The 22,269-nt window shown below is 41.6% G+C and overlaps 1 protein-coding gene across 1 annotated transcript in view; it reads left to right on the forward strand.

Moving 5' to 3' along the window:
- Positions 1–22,269, forward strand: part of Dock7 (dedicator of cytokinesis 7) — a 190,090-nt gene that overhangs the window by 148,737 nt on the left and 19,084 nt on the right. The window contains exons 37-45 of the mRNA XM_013514367.1: positions 977–1,073; positions 3,024–3,158; positions 5,012–5,164; positions 13,426–13,584; positions 14,161–14,261; positions 15,634–15,826; positions 17,434–17,577; positions 20,262–20,393; positions 21,828–21,842. Of these exons, the coding sequence (XP_013369821.1) occupies positions 977–1,073; positions 3,024–3,158; positions 5,012–5,164; positions 13,426–13,584; positions 14,161–14,261; positions 15,634–15,826; positions 17,434–17,577; positions 20,262–20,393; positions 21,828–21,842 (1,129 nt within the window). The remainder of the gene's footprint in view (positions 1–976; positions 1,074–3,023; positions 3,159–5,011; positions 5,165–13,425; positions 13,585–14,160; positions 14,262–15,633; positions 15,827–17,433; positions 17,578–20,261; positions 20,394–21,827; positions 21,843–22,269) is intronic.

Here is a 22,269-nt window from a genome sequence, read left to right on the forward strand (position 1 = left end):
GTATATTTTAAGTCTCACACTGAGCTAAATATTTCAAGTATTACAAAAATTAGAAAACTAATGTTTGCCTGCCTGGAGCCTGGAATAAAATCGAAGAAAGACAAACCACGATTCAAGCCGATGGGCAGTGATGGCATCGCTCTTCACGAGCCTGCCCTCCTCTCCACCACGGTGCCCATGGCACATGCGCCTGGCCTGAACCTCACATTGACCTGAGAGCTGAACATCTTTGCTTTACAAGTTAGCCCTTAGGAGCTTGTCTGTTCCAGAACCTATGAGAACAAGGTGACCGACTCATGTAGGCTGGCTGGCCTCAGACTCACCCTGGGAAGCTGGGACAGGAGGGTTGGGAGGTCAGACACAAACTGGGCAACATAACCACTTAACCGTGTCTCAAAGGACTGTAGTTACAGGTCAGTGCAAAGGCCCTGGGTTCATTTCCCATTACCACCAAAAATTTAAAAAAGAAATCAAAGGAAACTGGATGAAAAATTTTATCCCAAATAAATACACTGAAAATCTTTGGAATGCTGAGATGAATCCCAAACATAGGTATAGGATGCATAGTGTCACCTAGTGTTGGTGCCATCCAGGAGAAAACGGTATGTCCCAAGCTCAGCTGCCACACCAGCACTGGAGTGCATCTCGCGCTGCGCACCCTGAGTGAGACCAGACAGTGCTGTCGGAACGAGCAGTACTGCCTGAGCTGCTTACACTGATCTTTTTCGTTCAGGCAAACGTTGGGAGTGATTTCAAGGTTTTCATTTTTGTGCACATCTTGAAGTCTTTTTTAAATTACGGCTTTTAAAAAGATAATTATATGGCAGGCAGGGAGGACACAAGGGAAGAGTTGAGATGTGCCATGTCCAGCCACCATCCCCCATCCAGAATGTCATCATTCTGTGCTGCGAACGTGTTGCAATAAAGGTAAAACCTGAAAAAGAGAAACATCATTTCTTAATCTGTTTCATGTTAGGTCAAGAGCAGAGATTGAACATGAAGCATTAATTGATGGAAATCTGGCTACTGAAGCAAACCTGATCATTTTAGACACATTAGAGATTGTTGTCCAGGTAAGACCACAGAGAAGAGGAATTTTAAGTACGGTGTGGTAAACGGGGGTTGAGAGGAAGGTATTTATTGAGCCATATAATTGCTAGTAAGTGTCAGTAGCTCCTGAAAGTTTAGTTCCACTTCAAGCAGTCTGTGTTCCTTTAATTATAGATTCTGTCTTTACCCACAGCTTCAACTGTTCTTCTCTTCACCTCTTTCCTTTGAGGGCAGTCTTGCACTGCCACATGGCCACTGTTTATGTAGCTGTCTGTCCTGCCACACCACTTCCTCGTGCATGTAGAGCCACAGGTGCCTCAGAGATATGCTGGGCTTATTCCACATCTTTATATTGCAGCAGTATGTTAGGCTTATTTGGTTTTTGTTAGTATTGGGGATTGAACTGATTGCTTTCATACTGAGCTATATCCCTGGCCTATTTATTTAATTATTTACACATGACCTTGCTAAGTTGCCCAAGCTGGCCTTGAACTCGTGATCCTTTTGCCTCAGCCTCCCAAGCTGATAGGTATCTACCACTGTGTTCATCTTATTTGGTTCTATTAGTAGCCCTCTAGGTAATATCAGCCTGTTAATAATGATAACTGTGCTGGTTGGGGTGGTACATGCCTGCAGTCCTCCTACTCAGGAGCCTGAGATAGCAGGATCTCTGTAAGTTTGAGGCCAGCCTGGGCTATGCAGCAAGACTGCGTAGCAAAAAAATAAGAATCCTGACATTTATTTAGTTTTTGTTGCTGTCAGACACCGTCTTAAGCGTTTTACAAATATTAACTCATTGACCCCGACAAAAGATTCATGTTACTAAACTTACCACTGTCCCTGCCTTATAGATGAGAGTAGCCAGCCAGAGGGATATGAACTGCCTGTGATCGCGCAGCGAGGCAGTAGGCAGAGCAGGGTTCCAGTCCGTCATCAAGACCTGTCTGTGGTCTTAGTCGTGGGCTCAGGTTCCGCCGCATCCCCTCTCACTCGCAGCGCTGCTGGGCCCTGGCGCGGAGCACCACGGTGCCGCGGGCCTCCTGTCCGTCTCCCTGCATTCGTCCCTCTCTGCTGTTCTCTGCATTCTCATGAGATCATTCCTCAGTTTCCTGGTGACAGTTTTTAAAATTCAGGCTTTCTTGATTAGTTAAGCACAAAGGTAGGACTTAGAAACCACCTTATTATAAAAACCAGTCGTAAAGCTGGGGATGCTGTCACACACATGTAATTCCAGCACTCTGGAAAGCTGGGGCAGGAGGATCACAAGTTCAAGCCTAACCTGGGCACTTAGTGATTTAGTGAAACTCTGCCTCAAGAATTAAAAATTTAAAAAGGGTTGGAAGTGTAGTGAAGGCCCCGGACGCCCGGAGTAAATCCAAGATACCTAGTTTACACTGCTTGTTTGAGCATCAGGAGTCCCATGTGCATTTCACCCTCAGGAAGAAGGTACATCTGCACAGTGCTTGTGTGTGTGTGTGTGTGTGTGTGTGTGTGCACATGTCTAAGGGTGTGCCTCAGAGGGTTGAACCTTCTGCTCACACAGCTGTCACTGGGGCTGAAGCCACTGTCAGGATTTCTGTCCAGGAAGGAAGAGGAGGGCAGGTGTGGGTTCAGGGCCGGCTTCCCTGCCACAGCACGAGCAGTCGGGCTGGGCGCATTTACAGATCCCCGTGCTCGGTGCTAAGCCTTTTAGAGCTTTCAGCCTGTTGTGACACGCATGCCATAGGTTCACCACCGCTGCCCTAGAGCATACTTTATGCATCCCTGCTACGGTATCTGTGCGCCTCCTTTTTAAAAACTTAAATTCTATCCACTCTTTCCCCTTTTATCCAACTCCTGCTTGGCTCCTTCTTGAGTCCTCCTAGCTCAGATTACTTTTTATCTGTAAAAAAATGTGTTTTTTATACATATTTTACCTCCCTAACCAGGTTGCAGGTCCATTTCCAGGATACTTGTGTGTTTTTAAATTGCAGACGGTTTCCGTGACAGAATCCAAAGAGAGCATCCTTGGTGGAGTGCTGAAGGTGCTGTTGCACAGCATGGCCTGCAACCAGAGCGCCCTCTACCTGCAGCACTGCTTCGCCACACAGAGGGCCCTGGTTTCCAAGGTGGGTCTCTGCCGCTGCACCCCAGCTGGCTCCACTGGCTTGTCAGCGCCGGCCAGGATCGCTGCACAGTTTTAGTTACCCTTCTCTCCGCTGAGAGAAAATACTCTCCACCCAAAGGTAAAGGGGAAAAGGTTTATTTAGCTCACAGTTTGCGGAAGTTTCAGTCCATAATTGGCTGGCTCCCAGGTAAAGTGGATGGCAGACAGGGATCACAGAGGAGAACAGTTCTGGGCAGGCAGAAGGTAGTAAAGCAAGGGACAAGATGAGCCTCTTTCTGTCCCTTATATTGTATCCCAGCTGCTGGGTTAGAGCGGTGCCAAACCAATCAGTGGACTGATTTAGTTGTCACCTACCTTAATCCTAGCATTGCACCAAGAATCAGTCACACATTTTAGATTCAGCCACCTCTGAAAAAGCCCCATGTGTGACTGCATGAGGCTGCGAGAGGACATCTAGATGCAAGCCATAGCAGATACATTCCTCATTTAACGTGTGTGGTTAAAAGTGCAAGTGATTACCTGAGACTTGATTCCATGTGGGCTGTCTGCTACTGCCTGTCTTTAGGAGTTTCTCACTTATTTGGACCACCATTAGCTAGTATCTGGTCTAAAAAATATGGGCCTTTCTGTATATCAAACTTACTTTTTTAGAAAAATTTCTCTTAACCTTGTTCTGTTACTGTTAAACTCAATTTATCAAGAATTTAATATATATTTTATTGTAGTCAGAGTTTGCAAGGGAAACAATTTAATACAGGACACATAGTTTATAGGGTTATTTTATCGTAGTCACCCAAACAGTCAAATACAAAAGAGTGCAGATCTGTCCACACACTAGAGACCCAAAGAATCCAGCTGAGGGTCTGGATACCCCGGCAGTGTCCTGCATGAGTCCAGCTAAAGACATAGAAACCATGGCAGTGCCCCCCACAAGTCCAACTAGAGGCCTAAAGCCCAGGACAATGTCTTAGGCAGTTCTGTTTGTTGGGTCTGCACTGGGAAAGCCCAAAGGTCAGTGGTGGAAACTAGAAAGTCTGCACCAGCAGGATGAAGGATCTGGGCCAGCAGACTGAGGGATCTGCACTGGAGCCAGGAAGTGACACTCAAAGTAAGGACCAGAGCTCCCCTGAAAAGAACCTCAGCAGTCCTCAGCAATAGTGAGGTCCCAAGCTCTTCCGATGATAACAGCTGAGTTCGTATCAGGAAAGCCAGCATGATGAGCTTCTCCAGGAGAACCAACAGCACCATCTTTTACTTTCCAGTTCTCCTTTTTGCATTGCTGGCAACAATCCTCAGGTGGGCCTTCTGCACCCGGAACCATGCTGATTCAGTTTAACTGGGTGTTCAACTTTACCATCAGTTGTCAATATACACATGGGTAGTTCAGTCCAGGGAAACCAGTTTATCCTATGGTGAATGGAAGATACTTCTTTTTGTTCTACTGCTTCAAGTATGTATTTCCATTGTTTATTTTCTCCTGGAAATATGGTAGGTGTATTAAAGGTAGCCATTTCATCCTCATCATTTTAGGAGATGGAATACAGTGACCTTAATGAAATTTACCCAGTGAAAATATTTCTGGGCTGTTTGGTAATAATAAAAGTAAAGAATTCTCCTGTGTTGGCTACTGTACTGTTTTCACAGTGGTCTGATGAAAGCTCTGTCCTACCTGAGGATGAGAAGCTCTGGCTTGGTCACACTGCTGACGGGAGTGGTGCTGCTGGTGTGTGGACCAGGCTGTCTGTCACACGCACTGGTTACTCTCACCTCGTATCGTCCCCCAGTTCTCTGCAATCCTGGGCTCTCTTCTATGTCCCGGGAACTGTCGCTGTGTAACCTGTGCTGTCCTTCCAGTTCCCAGAACTCCTGTTTGAAGAGGAGACCGAGCAGTGTGCCGACCTGTGCCTCCGGCTGCTCCGACACTGCAGCAGCAGCATCAGCACCATCCGCTCCCACGCCAGCGCCTCCCTGTACCTGCTCATGCGGCAGAACTTCGAGATCGGCAACGTGAGTACATGAGACCCTGGAAATCTCTCAGTTCCTCAGGGAAAACAGTGTGACACATGGCTGTTATATTTTCTTGGAGTTTTTCCTGTATGTTTTGAGTCTAATCTTGCATTGTCTTGATATTACTCATTTTACGAATATCTTACAATTAATTATCACCAAGTAAAAAGTAATAAAATTAAGTTTAACTATAGTAAGATTTTATGATTACATGTCACAGCCTTTAAAATATCTTTTCATTTAACTTTTTTGTTAAATATTACATTCATGTGTTGTATTTTATCTAACTTTTTGATCCACATTTTTAATTCCATTACTTTTACTTATGTAAGTATTTAAGACCTTGAATTTTCCACTGAGCATTTCTCTTGATATCTTTGGCTAGTTCTGATATATAGTAACTTTGTAGTTTCAGTTTGTATTTTCTTTTCAGCCTTTTTGTTTCCAAGTTTTGATGTTCATTTAGTGGGTTGCATTCATCTTACACAATGCGGATATACCACTTTTTCTCTCATTTGCTACTGGTATGTGTATTTGTACATGTATGCCCAAGTATATAGTTCATTTTATGAACGTGTCACAGCACTTAAAAAAGAAGAGACATTTCTCTTTTCAGAATATTGAGATAAACATCTACCAAACAAATACACCATATTTATTATATTATTCTGCTTTCTGTGTCTGTGTTTGGTTTAGGGTTCACTTAGTGGACTGATAGGGGCTGATTAAAACCTGTACATGTGTTTGTCTCTTTTCCTTTTTAGCTCTTACTTGATGTATTAGTATTGATAACTGTTGTACCTTTGTTTCAATTATAACGCATTCTTGGTTTCATTCAACACTGACCTTTTTGGCCCAAAATCCACTTTGTATGGTATTAAGATCTTGACCTCTGCTTTCTTTTTTTTTGTTTGTTTGGTTTTTTTTTGGTTTTTCTCCGGTACTGGGAACCGAACTCACGATCTTGCGCTTGCCAGGCAGGCGCTTTGCCGCTGAGCTAAATCCCCAGCCCCTCTGCTTTCTGTTTTTTTTTTTTTTTTTGGTTTTGGTTTTTCTCTGGTACCAGGAACCGAACTCACGACCTTGCGCTTGCCAGGCAGGCGCTTTGCCGCTGAGCTAAATCCTCAGCCCCTCTGCTTTCTTTTTTAAGTTGAACTTGCTTCATTTACTTTTGCCTCTTCATTTATTTTTACTTAATTTTAGGTGTTCTTCTCATATACATGATATAGTTGAATTTTGCCTTACCATGCAGTCTCTTCTTTGATCTAAACCTTTTTATATTTGTTATTATAGTAGATATATCCTAGAATTCTGTTGTATTACTTTGTTATGCCTCCCCCCTTGGCTCTCCCCCACTTAAAATTTTGTGTTGGTTGTATTTATGTAGACTATGTGATCATGTTTATCACATTTGAGAAAGTTTGTATTTTTGTTTTGATGGCTACCCTTATAATGATGTTTTACCCCTAGTCCTCTATTTCTTCAGTCATGCATTTCAATGAGGATAACATTGCTGCTAAGAGAGGAAATCGATTCTTGTGGGGCTAGGGTGGGGGCTGTCTGTTACTGTGGTATGTGGCCCTGCGAAGTTCAGCACTACACAGTCACGTCTCATTCCTGTTTCCCTCGTCAGTATTAGTGGGTATCACACGAGCAGCACTGACACTGAGTTCGTGGAACTTGGGGAACAAAATGTGTGCAGAATCAGTGTTACAGAGTCTAATACTCCCATGCGCTAGACATGTTATATATTTTTATGTTTTTTCCTATTTAGAAAACATGGTGTTTTAAAACTGATGTTACAGAAGAATAGTGAGAATCGATGGCAGTATGGGGGACTTTGCATCAATTGCATGATCTCAGAGTCACACATCAAGAGGTTGGCACCCATTGGCTTCATTGTAGATGTTTATGTTTAATTCTCAGTGCTTTTTTAAAAAACATAGTCTCTCTATTAGTCAGCTTCTCTGTCACTGAGATGAAATAGCCGACATATATAATCTAAAGGAGAGAAAGTTTATTTTGGCCAATGGTTTCAGAGGGTTCTTCCTTCATGGGTGTCACCAAGGCAGGAACATCATGGCACATTTATGGCATCTAGAAACCAGAGCAGGGAAAGAGCCAGAGAGTGCCTCGGGAAGGGTTGTTTCCCATGTCATGCCTGCACGACCTACCAAGACATGCCCACAGGGTGCTGCTCTGATTGGTCTCCTTGGTGTCTCTGAAGACAGTCAGGTAACTGTCAAGACTGATGCTCGTTTCTCCAAGCTGTTCACCCATCATTGATTGTACCAGTTGCCAAGAAGAGAAAATGTCAGTAATACCTGAATAAGAGCCTCTAGCAGCTAGTTAAGCTAGTTAGGTGGAGGGGCTGGGGATTTAGCTCAGTGGCAAAAAGCGCCTGCCTGGCATGCTCAAGGTCGTGAGTTCAGTTCCCGGTACCGGAGAAAAACCAAAAAAAAAAGCTAGTTAGGTGGAAACCTATTTCATATATCAAAAGTTAAAAGTTAAGTCCAGTAAAATGATTTCTAAGGAATTACTTTTTTACTTTCTAATCAAACAGCTATTTCAAATTTTAAAATTAGATTGCATTACTATTGTATTTATAGAAATGACTGATTTAAACAAAATGACATTAAGAGTTAGTCAGCAATCAGGGCTATGAAGTTAAATCTATAGTTTTCACATTTTTGAATTAAAGATTTATTTGGTTGTCCATAACTTTGCATTAAATAAAAAGAGTAAACTTTATATATAGTCTTTTTATATATCAGTTCAGATATACGAAGAGTACGTAAATACACAGTAGACCCCTGGTATTAAAATTTCACAGGGGAGGTGGTTAGAGAAAAGTGTTTATAAAGGTTCTAAGCGGGCAGGGTGGACACTGTTTTAGTGAGTGGTGATAAGCTCGCTGCTTTTCTTCACTCTCCCCTCTGCCTTTCTTCCTACCACAATAGTTTAATAAAGTATCGTTCCTAGTACTTATATTTGTGTCGCTGAATCTGTAACACTTCGTCAGCTTCAAATAATGTTAATTCATTTCTTTTGCAGATATAACTGTGTTTTCCTTTCTGTCTTCTTCCTCCCTCCCAGTTTTTTCATAGTGTTTAGTCCTGCTTATAAAATACTTTGGGCTTTTAATCTTATTTGACTAAATCTGTCCTCAGGAAAGTTCTGGGGAATACTAGATATTTTCCTAGTTTTTGATTTTACAAAGTTGAGTATACTTGTAGGGTGGCAAGGGTACTTGTGAAATTTCTGTTTCAGACTGTGAGCAATAAAAAACTCAGAAAGATCAGCAAGTTTATTAGACAGAGAACACTTAGTAGAAGAAAGAAGAGACATACTTGATTATTTTTTTCACCTGCTCAAGAGAGTCATACTTTCTATATGAATTAAATACCTTTTCTAAAATATGACATTGACTTGATTTTGGGTAGTTTTCTTGGGCACAGAATGTGTCCTTTCAGTTCACTTATTTCAGAAAGTTTTCTGCAGTATAAAATTAAATATTTCCGGGTGTGGTGACACCTGTAATCGCAGCCTCTTGGGAGGCTGCGGCAGGAGGATTGCTGTGAGTTCAAAACCAGCCTAAACTGCATAGCAAAACCTTGTCTCAAAAAAAGACAAAAAATAAATAAATTAATTATATATTTCTTTTGTTCCAGTGTTTGGTGTTTCCTCTGCTGGATACCAGTTATACGTATGCTAGATCTTTTGGGCTTTACTTTCTACCTGTCATTTTTTCTTTTCCTTTCTGGTGTTTTAAAAATTTCATCTTTATTTCTATTTTTTTATGTAAAAGTTGTCTTGTGCCAGCTCATACTCTCCTGGTTTATGTTACAGATTTCTGATTCTTACCATCTTTCCGTGAGTTTTTATATTTCTGCCTTGCTTTTCTTCCTAAAGCTAAGTATCTTTATAATTTTTATAACTTAAGGTGAAGTATTTCATTAGAATTTTCGTCTGCTTTATGACACCTTTCTTCTGTCAAGTACGGTCATGCCTCGCATACCAGTGTTTTGGCCAGTGCTGGACCACCTGTATTATTGGGGCCCTGGTCTAAAAGGACCACCAATTTCCCGCTCAGGGATACAGTGAAGGGATAAAACACAGACAGGTGTGTATTTCAGTTGCAAGGGGCACTGGGATGGTCAGAGCCTAAAGAAGGACTCAGACCAAGAGGCCTGGTGTCCCTCGCCTGTATTAGGTGCACAGCTTGCTTGGGAGGGGCAGCGCTCTGCTGGCTGCAGGAAGTGATGGGAGTGAGCAGATGACACAGGCAGGGCTCAGGGCTGTGAAGAACAAAGCACAGGAACAGAGCGCGGTTAACTAGTAACCTGATTGTCTGCTGCGACTACTGAGCTGGAAGGAATTTGGATGAGCTGAAGTCTTCAGCTGTAGTGTTTGTTTTCTTTGAGGCACCAGGACTTCACACACTTTGCTGGTTTCTGTCCTGGCTCTTGGCCTGGGGATTAATTTTGTCCCCATGCCAGCCGCAGGCCTTGCTACAAGTCACTTACGCATAGCACAGACTGTCAGTTCACTTAATGCTAGTTTATTGACGTCAATTACCGCCTGCTCTGCACTTCGTCAAGCTGGTCCAGCACTGTACCACAGTGGTCCTATAAGGTTGTATCTTCCAGAGTCACCATAGCCATCTTGGTTTGTGCAAGTATACTCTGTGATGCTCATGCAATGGCAGAATCCCCTAAAAGCATTTCTAGAATCCCTGTTACTAGTGGACACATGACCACGCTGATCTTTCTCCCCGTTTTGTTACTGAACATAGAATAAGTTGGATTATCTTATTCCAGTACTTGTAAGAAGTTCCTTTAACAATGTGTTGTGGCTGGGATTTTGATATTATACACACATGTTGTTGAACTTCTGAACTTTCTAATTGGTCCGTTTCTGTTTAGGCCTGCCCTATTTTTACCCAATTTGTTTTCAAGACAAAACAGTTTCATCATTTCAAGGCAAGTTTCTTACTTAAAGGAGAGTTGCTTTTTCCATTAGTTCTAAAATCTGTGCCCTATGATACCTCACTGTTTGCTTTCACTTTCTTGCACTACAGTGGAACTACTTCCTGTGTTAGATTGTCCTGGAAACCTTTTTGCATTTTTCTAATCTATGGATTACATCACTGTCCTCTCACTTTGATGAAGGTCGGGTTTCTGATATGTGGGGGTTTTCCCTATCCATTTTTTATATTTGGCTGAAATTCAGAAAAAGTGGGAAATTACTATTTCACACTGCTTTACTTTCCCTTGGTGTCATGTCTTAATTCAGAGCATAATATTCTAGTTACTTTATAGATCTTGTTTAGTTTTGCAAATAAAATCTCTACAATTTGATGAAACCTAGATCTTTCTTGGTAAATACTTTCTCTTATTTTAGGAAAGCTTTAGAAAGCCGGGTGTGGTGGCACACGCCTGTAATCCCAGCACTGAGGAGACTAAGGCAAGAGGATTGTTGTGAGTTTGAGATTAGCCTGGGCTACAAAGTGAGCTCAAGGCCAAACTGAACTGCATAGCGAGACCTTGTCTTAAAAAGACAAAAAAAGAGGAAAACTGTACAAGAGAGTGAAAAGGTAGTTAATTAGATTAGTATCAGGTAGTGCCTCTGTAGTGGAATGGGTCACTTAAAAGTGGCAGTAATCTGAATGGTTTATTTATTCAACAGATACTGAAGTATTGAACTGTGTCCTAAGTTGGGCAACTACAGATCCTTGGGGCCACAAATTCACAATGGCTAGTTTTACATACTTCCTTGAGGGATGAGTGGAGGCTTGGGATTTGGGGGATCGCTCTTCTGAGATTTCCCATTATCACATTAGGGGTGGGCCATCTTCTGCCACCTACTAAGACTAAAACTACAACTAAGGACGCTCCAGGACAAGAGCATCATTAGCTTCAGGCCAGCACTGCCCTCTGAGTCATCCGATAATCCCCCTTTCAGTCAATAAAGGCCGAGTTCTGGCTGCCTCGTGGCCTTTTGTTCCCCATGAACAACTGGTCACCCAGATCCCCACTGCGCCGCCATTTTGTCTCTTGCTCTTTCTTTGCACCATGAGGCCATAACACCTGGCGGGAGGTTGGAGGCTCACTGCAGGGGTCCCCAATACTAGGTAGAGGGATAGTCTAGTTTTTCAAAGAACTTCGTATCTGTAGGAGAAGGGTACCAGTAAGTGGTGCTCATCTAATAATAGATGAACCTATTCCAGATGGTTCTGCATGGATTATATAAAGTAAAGAGAACAGCAGGACAGAAGTCGTCCTCTGCAGGTGTTGAACAGGTGCTTGTAGCGCCTAAGAGGAGCACAGGGCTCTGTGAGCGCACACGGAAGGGGCTGTGATCGGGAGGGCTTTCAGGAAGAGCAGATGCTTGAAGTGGTAGGGAGCTCCCTAGATGGGTGGGTGCTGGAGCTTCCGAGGTGAAGAAGGCGACATGCACAACTGAGAACCCGTGAAAGTAAGAAGAAGAAACAGGTGAGCACAGAGACTGTTTCAGCACTGCTTGGTTATGGTGGAAGACAGAAACAGGAGATGAAGCTGTGTTTCAGAAAGCTGGACTGTGATGAGGTAGCAGGTATTTATAACTCTCAGGTACCGCTATACATTTGACATATTTATTGAGTTGAATATTTGGATTTTCCCATAATGCTAAGGGGAAGAACTGGTTGAGTATCTTAAAGAGAAGAGTGGTTCTTTAGATGTGCTTTTTACGTATCCCTGGCACTACTTAGAAGTCGGACTTGAAGCATAAAAGGGAAAGGAGGATAACCTCGGGTACTGTTCCAGTAATCCACCTGAGAAGTGGTGAGGGTGTGAACCAAAGCAGTGGTGTTGGGGACAGAGGAAGGGCAGGCTAGACCAGATCAGCAGACGGTGCAGGCTGGAGTACTGATGTGAAGAATGTGGGGTGACCCCTCAGTTTGGGGAGAATCAATAGGAACGGAAGGTATGTTAGACAAGTAGACCTTGAGGTACTCGCAAAACCTCCAGCTGGAGCTGCCTGGTAAAATTAACAGTCCAGAGCCCCAAAGAGAAATACAAGCTGAAGACAAAAACATGAGTGAAAAGAAAGGCATCAATGAGGCTGTTTAGAGCATTTCCAATTTGTAAAGACGTTTTTTGACAGAATTTTGAGAATACTAGCGTTCAGAAAAGACAAGCGAGGAAAAAGTTGGTGGAAAAGGAGTGAATAAAGAGTATGAAAACCAGTATAACGTGGTGCCGCTGAAATGAAGGAAGAGGTGATCAAGGAGAAAGTAATCAGTGTGTGTCAACATGGAGCTGTGTCAGGGTACGGTACTGACCAAAATAATCCTAGGTTTGGCGATTAGTAGGCTATCATTGATAATTTCCTAAGAGTGATTTAATAATGGAGAATTGGTACACCAGAAATGAATTTACACTTAAAAAGGAAGAATGTAAGTAGTAAAGCCATAACTACAAAAGACTTTACCTTAAGTTACTGTATACGTAGTATGTGTTAATCGCTTTCATCATCGTGTGACCCTAGCGAAATGGGCTGCGTGAACACTACACCTGTGACCAAAAGATTTCATGACGTCAGCCAAGCTCCTTAATCTCATTTGTAAAATATTTTTGTGTCACCATTGCATACTTCGTAGTAGACGAAAAACTAGGCACAATTTCTGCCGGACATGATGGCACACACCTGTAATCCCAGCACTCGGGAGGCTGTGGCAGGAGGATTTCCACAAGTGTGAGGCCAGCCTGGGCTCAATACTGAATTCAAGGCTAGCCTGAACCGCATAACAAGACCCTGTCTCAAAAACAAACAGACGAACAAATAAAAAGGCACAATTTCCAGTTCAGCTCAAACATGTGGCTTTTTTGAAAACCCTGTTTTGTAGAATATTATACCAGAATTCCACATTTTAAGTTAGTCAGTTATTTGTTTATTTATTTATTTTCTTTTTGAGACAGGATTTCACTATGCAGTTCAGGCTGGCCTTGAGCTCACTTTGTAGCCCAGGCTGATCTCAAACTCCCAACGACCCTCCTGCTTCAGCCTCCCGAGTGCTGGGATTACAGGTGTGTACCACCACACCCGGTTTGAGTCATTTATAAAATAACATTTCAATGTGCAGGTTTCATTACTTTAAAAAAATTTTTGCCTAGAATGAGTGTTTTTGTTGTCTTTTTACCAGATACTGTTTTCATTTTAGTGTGGAAAAAATAAGCTTTTCTGTATTAAATACTGACCTGGTAATTTCTGTGTTGCAGAACTTTGCCAGGGTTAAGATGCAGGTAACAATGTCGCTATCCTCCTTGGTGGGCACATCTCAGAATTTTAATGAAGAATTTCTAAGACGCTCTCTAAAGACTATATTGACATATGCCGAAGAGGACCTGGAGTTGAGGGAAACGACATTTCCTGATCAGGTCAGATGAACTTCTGAATCGTTCGTTGAAATAGGCTTGTGAAATGGGTACTTTTCTAAATGTTAGGTGTTGTTCTTTGCTAGAGGATCATTGTACATCTTGTACCTCAGACAAAACTATTATATTACCCTTCCTTTTGGGATCGTTCTATCGTTGATGTTTAATTCTGTGCTTTATAAATGGGACTTGAAGGTAGGCAGTATAGACAGAAGTTTTATGATAAAACATTGTCACTTATTAAACAGCAATCTGCCTTAAAAAAACTGAATTTCTACAAATTATCTTTCAGTGAAATCTCAAACATAGGAGAGAATTTTCTTGTTTCACTTGTATTTCTCATATCCCTACAGTGTATTTCTTCTTTATAGCTCTGCTTGTTTCCGACAGAAGAACTGAAAAAACATGTCTTCTGAGGAGTTTCTGTAGTTTACAACCCTCCCGTTACTGTATCCCAGCATACTTGCCCTCTGTAGAACCCTATCAGTATAGTACAGTTTGTTTGGAAATTATCAGATGTTTATCTGAAAAGTCCGTCAAGGTATTTTAGTGATAATGAATGGTAACATTGTGCTGCAGGTCCAGGATCTGGTTTTCAATCTCCATATGATCCTTTCTGATACTGTTAAAATGAAGGAGCACCAGGAGGACCCTGAAATGTTGATCGATCTGATGTACAGGTAGCACTTGTTTGATTCACTTTTACTTTGTGTAATGGATTTAACGTTAGATGAAAAAGTAAATATACAAAAATTATTTAAGTGATTTTTCTAATGGTAGTTTGAATAGTCACCGAGCAGTTTGAGGCAGAGTTTGAGACCAGTTAGGCTACACAGCAAGTTCAAAGCAAGCTTCGGCTACAGAGAGAGACCCTGGCTCCTAGGAAATAAAACAGCACTTTCAGGCTACTTTTTCAGATCTTCGCTGTCACTTCTTTCAGGAACTGTGGATCACTGTTCAGTTTATTAATCGACTGACAAAACCAAGAGAATTTTCATTTTATTTATTTATTTGGGTACTGGGAATTGAACTCATGACCTCAGGCTTACCAGGGGAGCACTTATGCCACTGAACTATATCCCTGGCCTCATTTTACTTTCTGTTGGTATATGTTTGCAGTACGTAATGATCACATTCATTGTGAGGAGTTGGTACGCATACATAACACCTCGTAATTCTTTTCGTATCCTCTTCCTCCTTACCCTCTCCCTCCGTCTCTTGGTGCCTTCCCCTTTGCAAAAGATAATCATAACATACATTTAACACCTTGGGTCCTGGGTCCCAGTCTTCCTAGGAAGTCCTAAGATCCATTTCTTAAATGTAAAAACCAGTCATTTAAGAAAAAGATACTGTATGCTCCTGTTTTGCTATAACATTAATTGTCCCAATTTTAAACACAGTTATGACTAAATGTATTTTTAGGGACAGAGTTTGAGAAATCTATAATTCCTGTTGTATCCTAATAGATACAGTAGGAAAATTTCAGACTTTTTCTTTACCATATGAGCCTCTATTTTTACAGTTTTGCAGTTCGAGACAGAAAGTAATTACATTCTTTTTAAAATAAAAATGACACAGTGAAACTACATTTATGTTTTATTTTTTCACTTGCGTATGAAACCTTACCATATTCCCAGAAGGAACACATACACCCGGACCTTTCCCCTCTTTCCTTGGTGGCCAGGTTTTAACGTGGCCTGTCTCCTCTGCTCCCCACCCGAACTGACACAGTCCCGTGTCAGTGACTTCTCAAGGACACACACTGATGTTTTCACACCATCTAAGAACTTGTCTTGGTTGGGCGTGGTGGTGCACACCTGTAATCCCAGCATCCGGGAGGCTGAGGCAGGAGGATCACTGTGAGTTTGAAGCCAGCTAGGCTACAAAGTAAGTTCAAGACCAGCCTGAACTGCATAGTGAAACCCTGGCTCAAAAAGAAAAAAGGAAAAAAGAAAAGAACTTGTGTTAATAGGTGGTGTGCAGGTCAAGGTAAACTCTGAACTCCTGGCTTGGGAAGCAGTGCTCATTGAAAAGAATCTCTGTTCTGATTAGAATTGCCAAAGGTTACCAGACCTCTCCAGACCTGCGGCTGACCTGGTTGCAGAACATGGCGGGGAAGCACTCGGAGCGCAGCAACCATGCCGAGGCCGCGCAGTGCCTGGCGCACTCGGCCGCCCTGGTGGCGGAGTACTTGAGCATGCTGGAGGACCGCAAGTACCTGCCTGTGGGCTGTGTGACATTCCAGGTAGGAGTCTGCCAGGCACGCGTTCAGAGTAGGTCTGCTTCGGTTGTAGCTGCCACTCGCTAGTGTCTGCAGGCCTTCAGTGTGAAGAGAAAAACACGCAGAGACCTAAGCCAGAACTTGTCATGAGTGCGTTTTAAAAGGAGACTTTTTGTGGACTGTTCCCAGCTTCTCACCTCTGAATTAGCAGTGCTGTGTGTGTTTCTTCCCTTTAGTACCCTGTAGTGTTAGGGACATAAATACCTTTGAAGATGTGCTGCTCTCCGAGTACTGGAACCGGAATGCAAGTGAAGGCTCAGTGGGCCTTTACCTTACACACCGTGCCAAGCACCCCCTGCCTTCCCCGGTGCACAGAGGGCCGCGGTGCCGCTCTGCGGGCAGCACACCTGACCGTCTGCTCAGCTGTTGGCTGAGCAAGAGTCAGGCAGGCTTGCCTTTCTTCAGGACCTGTGAAGGCGTGTGGGATGCTATAAAATTTAATTAACTATGTTTTGTGACAGCATCAGAATGCAAAAAGAAACTATAAACTTTCTAAACACCAAGTTGAGTGTTTTGCAAAGATTTAGTAAAGGTGACTTCAAAACAATTGCTGTTGAATTAATTTTAGACAAGACCAGAAAAATTGAGAGAAAAATTTCCTAAAAATATAGGATAGTGTGAGAATATTCCAAAAATTAAGTTTTACTCTATTTTACAGAAAAGACCTTAAACCTACTTTAAAAATTGACAAATGAGAGTATATCTTTTATGAGTGCTTACATTAAAATATTCAAGGTATATGTGTGCCATTACTTTTTTAGAAATTATGGCTGATCCCAATCTCATTAGATAAGATAGGTTTTTATCTCTTTCTTTCTTTTTATCTTTTTGAGACAGGGTCTCACTATGCAGTTCATGCTGGCCTTGAGCTCACTTTGTGAGCTGGTCTTGAACGCACAATGATCCTCCTGCCTCAGCCTCCCCAGTACTGGAATTACAAGTGTGCTCCACCACACCCGGCTCAAAGACGGGTTTTTCATACCTGTCTTTTTTCATAAACTCAGTGTTTATTAGGCCAGACAGGAGACATTTTTGTATCTAATTTCCCTTATAGAGTTTTGAGATCAACTATTGTGAAAAGAAAGACTGTGTAGATCTCCTTAGTTTATATCATCAGCTGGGCGTGGTGGCACATACCTATCATCCTAGCACTCAGGAGGCTGAGGCCAGCCTGGCTACCTGAGTTCAAGTCCACCTAAACTACATAGTGAGATGCTGTCTCAAAAAAAAGGAAAAAAAAGTTTATCATATCACTCTTATTTAGCCCAAATTTTCTTTCTCATAACTTTTTATGACAGGAACAGTTATCTAGAAATGGTATTGCCATTTTACTGTCATCTTCAAAATACAGAAGTTGTTAGAGATTTAGCTTTACCTTTTTCTTCCCCCAGTGCTGAGTATGGATCCCAGGGCCTTGCACATGCTAGGCAAATGCTCTGCCCCTGGATTATGCCAGCCTGTCCTTTTGGACTGTCTCAGCCAAAAGTTTCATCTTCAGTTCTTGCTTCATGTACATTTTTCATGCGAGAAAATTAATTCCATTTTGCAAACTTCTTCCATTCTCCCCCTAGAATATTTCGTCTAATGTTCTGGAGGAATCTGCCGTGTCAGATGATGTTGTATCTCCAGATGAAGAAGGTATCTGCTCTGGAAAGTACTTCACTGAGTCAGGACTTGTGGGATTGCTGGAGCAAGCAGCTGCTTCTTTCTCTATGGTAGACGACTCTTGTTCTTTCTCTTTCCACAGTTCTGTACCTCTATATTATCAGTGATGTTTATATTTATTCTGACCTGTGACCTGCCTTGCCTGTGAAATAACTTCCTCCAAGTCCTTCTACAACTGTTAAGGAACAAATTTTCTTTTCTAGATTCACCATTGGTTACTCCTTTTTAATCTTAATAATCTGTCATTGCCCCCATTGGTTTTCATACGCTTGCTCATGTAGCAGTACATACATGGTCAGCAATAGATATTTTTAGATCACAAAACTTGTACCAAAAAATGTTTTCTAAAGCCTTCAAGGCAGAGGTGGCAGATCTATGGACACATTCCACAGTGGGCTGTTTGTATCATTGAAAGCTCTGAAAGGTTCGCCAATATTGCTCTAAGGTAAAAAGTAGAACAAAGTCAAGCAGAACTTCTCTGGGCAGTTGAAGTTCTGTTTGGGTATGCTAACACGGCTGCATACCAAGAGCTGGCCTGCCGGGTGAGGGGGAGAGTCTTCTTTCTTCCCAGCATTGTGGCGCCCTGTCGTTGCATAGTGACCCTCACTCGGAGGCCTGGGGCTTCCTCAGGAGGAGCTGTAGGAAGTGCGTGCAGACTGCCCTCGCACTGCCAGGCCTCTTCCCTCATCCGTGTGTGAAGAACTGAAGCAGGCAGGTGGAGCCTCAGTGGGGTGTTCATTGGAGGAGGAAAAGGTGGCTCACCTCCCGCTGACTCCTTGGACTGTGCCCACAGGGTCACCTCTTGGCTCTGGCTTTTCTGCTTAGTTTCCCTGTCCTAGCACCAGGTTTAGGTGACACTGAGGCTCCTGATAGGGTAGAATGGAAGCTTGAGGTGACGTGTAGGGCTAAGCTCCTTCCCGTGCCTTACCCCATCCTGTAAAGTACTGGCTGAGGACATAGACTGAGAAGGCATACTGCTGGGGTTCAAATCCTAGCTCAGCTACTTCATAGCTGTTATACTTCTGGAACAGGTTACTGAGTCACTTGGTGCCCCCTTTTTCTCTCTTGTTAAATACGTCGTCATATACCTGCTTCGTGTGATGGTTATTTGGTTAAATCAGCTGATGTATGTGAGGTGCTTGCCGTAGTGCCTCTCTCCGAGTCAGTCCTTGTTATTGACGCTTAGAACCAGCTTATTTAAATACAGCAGTTCTGAAATGCGTAGTACTTTTCACAACCTAAAATAATAAGTCTCTTTAAAATATCTTAACTCTAGGGACCCTGACCATCACAATTCCGTTCCCTGAATGGGACAAACAGCAGGGGGAAAGCTTTTTGGCTGTCAATAGAATATTTTTATAAACACAGTGGAGTTTGGTGATTTTAATAATTTACAATAGTGCCTTTAGATCAGGGGACAGTGGCCTGTGTTACAGAAAAAAAATTTTTTTGTCTTTTTGAAACAGGATCTCCCTGTGAAGTTCAGGTTGGCCTTGAGCTCACTTTGTAGACCAGGCAGGTCTCAAACTCACAACGTTCCCCCTGCCTCAGCCTCCTGAGTGCTGGGATTACAGGCATGGGTCACCACAGCTGGCCAGAAATTCTTCTGCTTGTATATAATTTTATTCATTTTTAACATAACTGTGTATACTACACATGTGATTATATGTTACAAAATTATGAATCTTACTCTTTTTCAGTCTAATTTTAATTAAAATAATAAACAAGGCCTTTAAGTTATGCTAAAGATGTTTCAGTATTTCAGCTATGTTACTGCTTGCCTATATTCTGTGAATTGACCAGGATATATAAGGATCCTATGTTTGTTTTCTTGGGCAAATGTATTTGCTGATTTGGAAGCAGTGGGAACTCACTGGTTTTGGAAAACATCTATCTGTACTCTCTCCAGTGCCAACCAACTATTAAGGAAAAGGGTTAGAGCCCAGTACAAAACACATCTCATCTCCTACTCTGCTTAAACCAGATCCAGCCACTGGCTAACCACTGGCCAGCTGTCGCCTGTAGAAGAAAATCTGCTGACTCAAAACCTTCTCATACTTTGTTAAAGATCAAAAATGTTGGAAGAAGCTGGGTGCAGTTGGCACACACCTGTAATCCCAGCACTCAGGAGGCTGAGGCAGGGGGGCTGTTGTGAGTTTGAGACCTGCCTGGTCTACAAAGTGAGCTCAAGGCCAGCCTGAACTTCATAGGGAGACCCTGTCTCAAAAAGACAAAAAAAAAATTAAAGATTTTTCTATAGGAGATGCCAAGTTAATGTTTTGGGAAAGTAAGTGATTCTAGTTTCTCAGGAGGCCACAGGTCATCTGATTATAAAATTGGGTAGCTGTGGTCATTATCATAATCAAATGTCTTTCACTCTTCTACTCAGAATTAGTTTCTGCAGGAGTGTATATGCTTCAGTAAGTATATGCGTGCATAACCACATTTACCTTAGTGAAGTAATTCTGGGTACATAGAAGCAGAATGTGCAACTCAAATTATATGGAACTATGACTATGCATGTGTGTACATATCTACCCATCCAGAGGAGAGGACAGATAGTGAAAACGTCTTTTGTTAAGGCCTAGTACAATTAAAAATGATAGTTTGCTCTTATATCTTAGTTGGAAGAATTTCAGCGGTATTGTTTTAATAGAAAATTGTCAATTTCTAAATTGTATCTATTTTACTTGCTTCTTGATGTAAAGGCAATATCTTACAAACATTTTTATAGGCTGGCATGTATGAAGCAGTTAATGAGGTTTACAAAGTACTCATTCCTATTCATGAAGCTAATCGGGATGCAAAGAAACTATCCACAATTCATGGTAAACTTCAAGAAGCATTCAGCAAAATTGTTCATCAGGTAATTATTTCAATTTCTATCTGTAGTTATAAGCAAAAAAAACTGTTCAAAGCCTTAGTGTTGTTTTGTACATGTGTCAAACTAAACCCCATGAAGTGACCTTTTCAATCAAGTTTCACATGAGTAGTCAAAGTGATGGCTCATGGCTAAAGCAAGTCTTATTCATAAAAAAAAAAAATGATTTCCTTAAAGTAAACGTTACAAATGTTCCATAAGCTTTTAAAAAATAAATTACTAATTAGCAGGTTTTTGAACTATAATTTGTTTTGTTTCACAAAGTAGTTTATAACTGAATTTGATTTTTATGTTTAAGTGAGTCACTGTAGATGAACTTTAGTCTTCCAGTTGTTTGCATTCGGTTGTCCTTGGTACAGTTGTAGCAGTTGTATGAAAATCATACCTACTGAGAATAATAAAATCGGTGTCTTATCGCACTTAATTCTAACAGTATGATTATATAAGCCCATGTTATCACCCAAATTAGAATCAAACTAAACTTGGTTTACAAATGAAGTAGATGATAGCAGCTGATTTCTTTGAAGCTGAATTTTGAAAGATCCTGTTAAGCCTCCTCCTGCTGCACTCTTCCCTTCCCTTTCTTATGCTACCCATGCTGTTACTGCTGCCACCCTCCCCCAAGAACAAGGTAGATGATTCTCCCATTTGTGTATGAGCACTGGTCTCACTCGATTGTCTGTCCGCTGGATCGCCTGTCTTTTCCCCAATGGGCTAATCTGTTCTAAGTGAATTGATATAATCCGAAAATAAAATAGGACTGCTCATCCTGTTAGGATGAGACTGTGTTGTCCTCTCCTAAAATACTAAAGTTAAAAAACCAAAACACCAGATGATAAGTTTCATGATCCTAACAGGAGGATCTTTTAGTTGGTTGTCTGTACACTGTGAAAGGAACTTCATCCCAACTTCCAGAGCTGCAAGCTACAAATTATGTGTATCAGGTCTGGAAGATCTAGAGCTAGTACTATCCAAGACACTGTCATCCATCTCTGTCAGTGACATTTGGGCAAAATTGCCTTTTGTATTTCAGTTTAACCTGGATATTTCAGTGAAATGTAGCTCACTTGAGAGATCTAACCTAGACAGATAAATGAGACAAGCAGCCAGTTCTTTCCCCAAAATTTGTACTTTCACTTAGAAAGTATTTTTTACACTTTTCACATAAGAAAAAGTTACAGATTTTAAAAGGCAAAGTCTTAGCTACTAGGTTTTGAAATAGTAATTCATCAAATTATAGTAGATATTAAGTGAAAGAATGTGCTGTTTTAAACATCTTGTCATCTTCCATTCCTGGAGAAGAATATGTGATATGGTACCTTTCCCTGTTGAACTTCCCTTTGGCCTTTTTTGTTGTTACTGTTCCTTTTAAACAGTTTTTTTTTTATGACTTGCCCTTTTTTACTTTTTATTATACAGAGTACTGGCTGGGAGGTAGGTAATGTTTTAGTTAGTTAAAGACACTAATAGATTGATTTGATCAGATTTGTTATGCCAATGCTTTGCCCACATGTGCTAGCTGTGGGTGTTCTGTTGCTATCTGCTATCAACTGAATTCATTAACCAAAGAAATTTTTTTGAAATAACTAAGTTATTGTAAGAAATGTATTATTAAGAGGTCGTAGGCAGTGCATGGAAATGGTTACGTTACACTAATGAGATTCTTTGGTAAATGAGCCACTTGTCATCACTTTAGTTTGTTTTTATCCTTTGAAGCATTTCTTTCATCAACATTTACACACAGATTCCTTTTTTTAACAATATTGTTTCACTTCATTTTACAGAGGTCGATTTATGTGTTATTGCTCAGAGGTATAAATAGAAAAAATACTATATGTCATCTGATCTAAGACATCATCGA

Source organism: Chinchilla lanigera, unplaced genomic scaffold, assembly GCF_000276665.1.
Source record: "Chinchilla lanigera isolate Chin_1 unplaced genomic scaffold, ChiLan1.0 scaffold00022, whole genome shotgun sequence".
Lineage (NCBI taxonomy): Eukaryota > Metazoa > Chordata > Mammalia > Rodentia > Chinchillidae > Chinchilla > Chinchilla lanigera.